At 36.3% G+C, this 8,538-nt stretch overlaps 2 protein-coding genes across 2 annotated transcripts in view; one reads left to right on the forward strand and one right to left on the reverse strand.

The window, feature by feature from the left end:
- pkd1l2a (polycystic kidney disease 1 like 2a) overlaps window positions 1-8,538 on the reverse strand; it is a 372,606-nt gene that overhangs the window by 126,370 nt on the left and 237,698 nt on the right. The window lies entirely within an intron of this gene.
- bola3 (bolA family member 3) overlaps window positions 6,202-8,538 on the forward strand; it is an 11,088-nt gene continuing 8,751 nt past the window's right edge. Inside the window, 2 exon segments of the mRNA NM_001003525.3 lie at window positions 6,202-6,397; window positions 6,554-6,683. Of these exon segments, the coding sequence (NP_001003525.1) occupies window positions 6,368-6,397; window positions 6,554-6,683 (160 nt within the window). The 5' untranslated portion in view covers window positions 6,202-6,367.

Genomic DNA, 8,538 nt, shown 5'->3' on the forward strand with positions numbered 1-8,538 from the left:
GAGCGCTTGCCAAAGTGTGTGTGTGGTCACGTGATGTGCGTTTTCAGCGTTTTGGTGTGGACGGAGAGCAGTTCAGAAACGCTGGGTAAAACGCAAGTGTGGACGCGGATCGTTTTCATTCTAAAACGCCGTTTTAAAACTAAAACGCACTAGTGTAAAGGGGGCCTAAGGCTAGTCATCCCCGCCCATCGTTCCCACGTGCCTGTCAGCAACATGCTTCAACACGCCCTCGGCTGTTGAAATACTACAGTAAAGCCTCTTTTCCACTGCACACAACATTTGGACACGACTGTCAGAATACGCCCCCTTGTGGCAGCCGCACAGTATTTTCAGTGTTGTCGTGCACCACGGGGGCGAAGCCTGATTCTCACGGTATCCGAAATAAAGAACTGCAAAAGCAATAGCCTTTATTCTCTGTGCGTTTACATAGTTTAATGGATGAATGAATACTAGAAACTCATAGAACTCTAAAATATTGGAGGGAATGTGGAGACAACATTAAAAATATATATTTTTATTACTTTCTTACTTACATTTATGAACAATGGAAATGAATGACTTCCGTTCTGTCGCTTGTCGTTTGTCGTGTGCAGTGGAAAGACGGCTTAAGACCTTTACACATCAGTTTTTGATGCATTTTTTGTGGAGTTGCAACAGTGAGTTCACGCACACACAGTGCAGACACACAGACACACACACACACATAGCACAGACAAGTAGCGCAGACACACACACACACACACACACACACACACACACACATACATAGCGTAGACATGCAAACACACACACACACATAGCACAGACATGTACCGCTGACACACACACACACATAACACAGACACATAGCGCAGACACACACATACATAGCGTAGACACGCAGACACACACAGACAGTGAGAGAGACACGCGGCTGCGCTGATGAAGTGAATGGCTGTACTTCATTACACACGTGCACACGTTTTAAAACATGCTAAACTTGTAAAACTCACTCTTGATCACGTCTGATGATGGTTGATGATCCTAGCAAACTGAACAGACCTTTTATTCCCGGTTGCCTTGCGCTCATCCTGTCTTGTTGATATGAGTATGTGCATTACTACGGAGACATGTTAATGCGCAGAGCTGTCAATCAATATTGGTGGGCGGGGAGACCGCACTCCTACGTCAAGTTGCGGTCGATCTGAAAACCGCTCCAATTAATCCACCGTTTTTATGTTGTTAAATTTGAAAAAAAAAAGGGCTGGGTGTGTTTATATCACCCCAGTATGACAGTATATACACTATACTTACACACATGTATGTCCAAACTGCTTTAAAAGTAGATTTTTCACCATAGGTGCCCTTTAATAAGTTAATCAGGTTCAAAACTACATTTTTTAAGTTGTACAAAGATTTTTTTGTCACTTTGATGTGCTGTAAGTTGAAATAACTTGATCATTTCATGTTAACCAACTGCTTGTAATGTTTAATATCTCTTCCACAGTACATATTGGAAACACTGAAACAATACTTAAAAATTTATTTAGTTTTTAAAATGAAGGTGTCACAGTGGTACAGTGGGTAGCTCAATTGCCTCACAGCAAGAAGATCGCTGGTTCAAGCCCCGGCTGGGTTAGTTGGCATTTCTGTGTTCTCCCCGTGTTGGCTTGAGATTCTTTTGGGTGTTCTGCTTTCCTATGTATCAACGTTGCGTACGCACAAAAACTTTGCGTACGCCAGATTTCACGCTTACGTTTGGATTTACTAACGATGAAATGAACATGAGAATGCGCGTTGGTCCACACCAACTTCATTTCTGGCATACATGCATTTCTTATTTGTGTTTTTTTTTAACTCCATTGGCGACTCCTAGAGGCAATATTGTTAAATTGCACACTACAAAGTAGCCGTGCAATGGCAGCTGTATGGAACGGAATCATCCACATTTTTAGCAGGTATATAAGGTTTCCATACCATGCAGTTGACAAGCCAAAAAGTTAAGCGCAATTTGCAGCAATTGCCGGTTTTCCCAATCTAATCAGAGAGATCAACTGCACGCATATTGCTATAAAGGCGCCATCTGAAGACGAATTTGCATACATGAATCGGAAACATTTCCATTGAATAAATGTGCAAAATAATATGTGATATTCAAATGCGCTTAACATAATAAACACACTTATTTATGATTCCTACTTGTCTTCAACGTGATGAAGAGTAGGCAAAATATGATCTGTAGTGGGGCAAAAAAGAATAATGAGTTCATCAGACGCTGGATTCAAAACGAGTTCATGATTGAACGTGTCAAAACGTGTTGCCATGCGCTTTACAGCTACGTCGCTAATGCTGCTATAGACTTTACAAAATTTTACACCTTTATATCGGACCATTTCTTTTTTAATTCACTTACAGTGTGATGTTCAAACCCACTGCGTTAACCGCGTCAGCCAAACTCTCCCACTCTATTTTTTTCTTTTGTTATTAATTACGGAGGACAAACTTGCAAAAAACAAGTTTTTTTCCCAGTCTACCTCCAAAAGGAGCACCTCTATGTCACATTCTGTTCAAAGTTTCTCTTTTTGCTTGCTTTTGCCATTGCTTTTTTGTTTGGTTTGGCCAAAGTAGATGAGCATATTCATACAGTGTTGGAGGCAGGGAAGGGTTTTACGTTAATTTGGATGTACAAAGAGAATATGCATATTATTCCAAATTCATAAAGGTTTGGAACCACTTAAGGGTGAGTAAATAGGAAGAAAACATTTTATTTTTTTTACATTTATTTATTAATTTTTTTTTGGATGAACTATCCCTTTGCGCTGTCATGCAAAATATAATTATACAGACTAGGTGATATTGTCTTAAAAAAATGAATTACATAAAAAATTAATTACATTATTAAATAAAAAAATAAAACTTAAAAATAATTAGGCTATAGTTACGAGATTAGGGCACACTTTAATTTGATGGCCTGTTGTTAAGTTACATTGCATCCACATGCCAACTAATTCTCATTAGACTAAAAGTAGACTGTTAGGTTGGGGTTAGGGTTAGTGTAAGTTGACATGTACTTGCAAAGTTTCTTATAGTCAGTTTCTGTATCAACATATATTAAGCAGAGAGTCTATTAATACTCAAATGAACCATCAAAATAAAGTGTTACTCGATAATAAAAACCCAAAATTCCTGTTGGTTATTTCCCTTGCCTCTTATTTCCTGTAGGACGTGATTGTAGCTTCATGTGGTGACATTTTTATAGACAAAACCTAGAAAAGGAAATGAGTTAGCACTTTAGTGGGCAATTTCAGATTTCATTGTTCTGAAGTCAAGAGGGTTTTGGGTAAATGACTGAAATAAGGCTGTTTAACATGAGTTTAAGATAGTTTTGTGTTTTATTTTGGGACACAATATAAATTTTAGACTGCCTTAACTACTATGTACTTACATCAGAAATTAAATGCAAATACTTATTGTGTTGATAATGTATTGCAGAACACTTTTGGTGCTCTTGAGATGCGATACGGGTAGGATTAGGGACTGGTTTGGTGGTATGGATAGGTTTAAGGGTGGGTTAAGGTGTAAGGGATGGTCAACAGTATGTGTACACGTGATTACAGAAATTAGTTACAGATGCAATTGCATGCTGGTATTTAATTAATCATAAGTACAATGTAAAAACATGTATTTACACAATAAGCACATTCAATTATTTTTTTAATTAAACAATTATTGAAAGAGATGTCAAAAATAAACGTGATAGGCCCATTTGACCCTGATAAATTAACATACATTTAGTAATTTAAGCAAACCCAAAAGCAGGGGCGAAAGCTATTTAGGTTCTTCCACTGTAACGTTATCAACATTCATTCATTCATTCATTCATTCATTTTCTTTTCGGCTTAGTCCCTTTATTAATGTGGGGTCGCCACAGTGGAATTAACCGCCAACTTATACACTACGTTTTTACGCAGCGGATGCCCTTCCAGCCGGAACCCATCTCTGGGAAACCCATACACACTTATTCGCACACATATATACACTACGGACAATTTAGCCTACCTAATTCACCTGTACCGCATGTCTTTGGACTGTGGGGGAAATCGGAGCCCCCGGAGGAAACTCACGCGAACATACAAACTCCACACAGAAATGCCAACTGACCCAGCCGAGGCTCGAACCAGCGACCTTCTTACTGTGAGGCAACAGCGATACCGACTGCGTCGCCCGTTATCAACATTATATTATGAATTATTTTAAATGAATAATTATTAATTTAAAATAAATATTAATTGTACCTTGCTGGAAGACCTCCAGTTTTGTAATACTGCTGTAACAGTTCCTCAGTCATTCATTCATTTTCTTTTCAGCTTAGTCCCCTTATTAATCAGGGGTTGCCACAGGGGAATGAACCCGCCAACTTATCCAGTTGTTTTATGTTTTACGCAGCAGATATGGTTCTTAAGTTAAAAACAAAAACAATTGTACAAATTTGTGTGTGTCTGTATTTTTGCAGCAAAACACAAGAATTGATGCAAATACTATGTTTTGAGAATATAGGGGAATTACCAACTTACGTCACACATAATGTCACACGGGTTCAACCGCACATAGTGGTTGCAAATAAAGACCGTTACAATAGCAAACAAGTCATGTTGTGCGGTAGGATGCCAAAATCGGAAAAAATAGAAAACCTAAATTTTACTGTACACCACACTGCTTTTAATGATAGCCGTAGACGACTTTGGCTAACAGCCATCAGAAGAGCTGAATGGAGTGAGGACCTTATTAAAAATGCTCGGCTCTGCAGTTCTCATTTCACATGAGGTAAGTACTCGATTACTTGATTTTGATTGCAGCAATGATTTCAGCAAAAAACGTTAAATATGGTGAATTAAACTGTAGACACTGAATGCTTAGAATGAAATGTAAAAATTTAAGTTCACACTGCCATGCAGGTGCAGTTCACTGTCAGAATACAGTTGTTTTGCTTGTTGATGATTACCCAGGCCATGTATAGCTCCTTCTTCTTTCCTTGTCTTTGGCTAGGCAGAACCTCGGTTTTTTGCACTACAAAGTTTTGAATCTGGAAGTAATGGAACATTATTTCTTGCACATGACCACACAGAACACAATTGTTGGCATCCAAAGACTTGTAGGCCTTTAAATTCTCTCTTGTAAAACCATGTCGAGTTTCAATGAGAGAGTTGTATATTTTGGGCTGGATGCTTGGCCATTTCGTCTTATCCAATATCCATTGGGAGGGTGCTACCGCAAATGGACCTGTCAGATGAACACCAGTCACTTTAACATTAATTTTGCCTATTAACTGTGTTTAACACTGGGTGACGATCTGTTTCAATACCCTGAAAGCATTATATAATTATTATATGTAATCAATATAACTTATCTCTAATACAACAACAAACATTCCCTCGCTGTAAATGCTTGCACTCCTGGTTTTTTCTGCAACCTCGCTGCGTGTTCATCCTGAATGTTTACAAACCGATAATTCGCCTAAATGTACCTGCAAAATCTGGCACTGATTATAATGGGGGTTATATTGGGTTTTAATGGAAACCTTTAATGGACATTTTTGCCATCTATTGATTGCATATTCAAACTAATACATTATAATGGAATATGTCCCAAAAACACACTAGAAAACATTCAAATGTACTGATTTAAATGGTCAAAATTTGATTGTAATTGTTTCAATTATATTTGTAACCCGTTAGAATCTTTTGTGATGGTTTCCTTTCTTTAATTTTGTTTTCTTGGTAATATAATAATAGCAAAATAACAATCAAAATATTATTATATATGAAAAAATGTTTTGTCCACATAAATTAATCAACAAAGTAACACTTTAGTTCAAGTACCAATTTGTACTATTAATAAGTAAAGATTATTAAAATATATGTTTATTATGCAGTTTATTATGGTTTTACACATCCCTACTGTCCCTATATCTATTCAATAGCAGTTGTAATTACTAGGCTATTAATAAGAAGCAAATTATAGGTTTATCTTGGCAAATGGTTTGGATATTAATAGCGGGAATTGTACCTTAAAATAAAGTGTGTCCATTAACAAACATTACTCTGAAATGCGACCGCTTCTCTAGTAACTTTGAGAAGAAGTCTGTGAATCTTTTAGGGAACATATTCAAAAGATTCGAATCCAGAGAAAAGTTCAAATCCCTCACATTTGCAAAATTAATTTACAGTTTGATCACAGGGAGGCGCTAGAGAAATGTTTCTGAAGATCGTGACGACATATTCCTGAGACAGGCGCTGGAATTGAACAGGACATGACTTTGTCAAGTGTATTTTGTGCTCAATATATTTTATGACATTTTGGTGTATTTAAAAACTCCATCGACACCATCATGTCTCTGCTTAGAGCCATCAGACACAACGTAAATATACCAATCCTATCTGTCTTTATTTTGACCGAGGTGTTTTTGTTTGCTGAGCATTTGTTCAAGATGACAGTACATGTGTCGCGTTGAGAGATTAGTTTGCTTGTTAAATATAAGATTCACTGTTTATGTTATGTTTCCTTGTGTCTTTAGCCTCAGGTGCTGTGTAGAAATATAATCGCGAGGTCTTTATCCAGTCAGACCGACGGAGAGGTGAGAATCGCACAAGTATTGAAGGAGAAGTTTCCTCAAGCTACAGCTCTTAAAGTTGTGGATATATCAGGTGAGTCTCGACCGACACTGAATTAAAGGGATAGTTCACCCAAAAATTTAAGTTATGTCATCATTTCCTCATCTTCCACTTGTTACATACATGTTTGAGTTTCTTCTGTAGGAAAAAAAAAGTTTTAGGAATATGTAGACTACTGCTGAAAGTTGGAAAAGCAGCTGTTGACGTTTATAATGTGGTAAAGTTGGTTTTATATGTTTACGTTTGTTCGTTTTTTAGCTATGACAACTTGTGACGTTACTTTGAATATTCGGCAAGATTCATTTAAGAGATGTTGTACTTTGATAGTCATTGGTGGCTAATATGATTTCCTTGTTCCGAATGTGCAAAGAATAACTTACTTTTCTTAAAGTAAGTTATATCATTAAGTAGAAAGTCAGAATGTTCAAATATAAAACCAGCTTTACCTAAATTACTTTCGTAGTGTTTTTTTTTACTAATATGGAGGGCAGTGGCTGCTCTTTTCAGCATTATTTAGAAAGTTAGGCGTTCATGAAAGTTTTGAACCACTGTGAGTAAATGGTGAAGCAATGAAGAGTTCAGATGCAAAACCCTCCAAATCTGCCAGACCTCTTTTCTTGTAAATCAGCATTTTCTATCAGGCTTTTATGGTTCAGAAGTTTCATTTTATAGCTAATGATAATGTTATTAGCTAGTAAATTTAATTAAATTTTTATTTTATTTAATTTATTTTCCAAAAATGTCCCTTTAGACTTTTTTTTGGTTTTTAAGAAAGTAGATTTTCTTTTGCGTCAAAACCAGCTAAATCCACCTCTGCTTTTTTATTTATTTATTTATTTATTTATTTTTTGCAAGAACCTTTAAATCCACCAATAGGGACAAGACAGTGTAATTAGTTAAAAATCACTAAAGATGCAATTATTTTACCAAACATTAAACACCTAAAATTAAAAATAAATCTGTCAAGTAAGTGGCGGTTCATTCCGCTGTGGTAACCCCTGATAAACCAGGGACAAAGCAGAAGGAAAATGAATGAATGAAATCTGTCAAGTAAGTGCATTAATCAACTACATTAAAATTGATATTAATTAAATCTTAACAATCTGTTGTCATTTCTGATATTTGGGATTTAGATTTAATGTAAGTAGAGCAATGTAAACATTGTAAACTAAGATTCAAATAATGTAGTGTAAAAACATTGTAAATCATCAATAACTGCCTTGTCCATTAATATAAAAAGCTTATCAGGTGTATAGCTATTATGAAGTAATATAAATCTTCTTTAAGATTAAAAAATTAATCTTTTTAAAAATAGCTTACAATAGCAAATAGAACACAAGGTAGGCCTACTAGTCAAAAAGGGGACACTTTTAAAAGCTGTCATTCATTCCTATTACGCCCCAAGTCTAGGAGAAATAAAAAAGGGCATAAGAAACGAAGAAAAAAACAAATGTGTTGGGGTGGTGGATTTCCCAAACAAAACTTAAAGCAAAAGATTCCCTTCGGTCGACAACCAAACTCACACACTCAGTTGAGAGTATATATGAATAGATTTATTATAGAAAAATGTGGTTATTATAAATGAGCATTTATTCAGGGTGACCACAGGCCAAAGTAACAAACAAAAGAATCTATAAAGTAAATTCACTAAATTACCTATTACTATTTAAAGAAAAATACAAAAAGCTTACCTTACTCCCTAAACATAAACAAAGTCAAAAGTAATCAAATAAATAGACAGGTCACCCCTACACGCTCAAACTCTCAAAAATATTTTAACGTATGATGGTCATCAGTACAATATTGGTTGTTGGTCGTCAGCCGGAGGGGTGAGGGAAACCCAGGAGCTCCACTCCAAACACCGAACGCACAGAAATGAGCTCTCCGA

This window comes from Danio rerio, chromosome 7, assembly GCF_052040795.2.
Source record: "Danio rerio strain M-AB ecotype USA chromosome 7, GRCz13ab, whole genome shotgun sequence".
Classification (NCBI taxonomy): domain Eukaryota; kingdom Metazoa; phylum Chordata; class Actinopteri; order Cypriniformes; family Danionidae; genus Danio; species Danio rerio.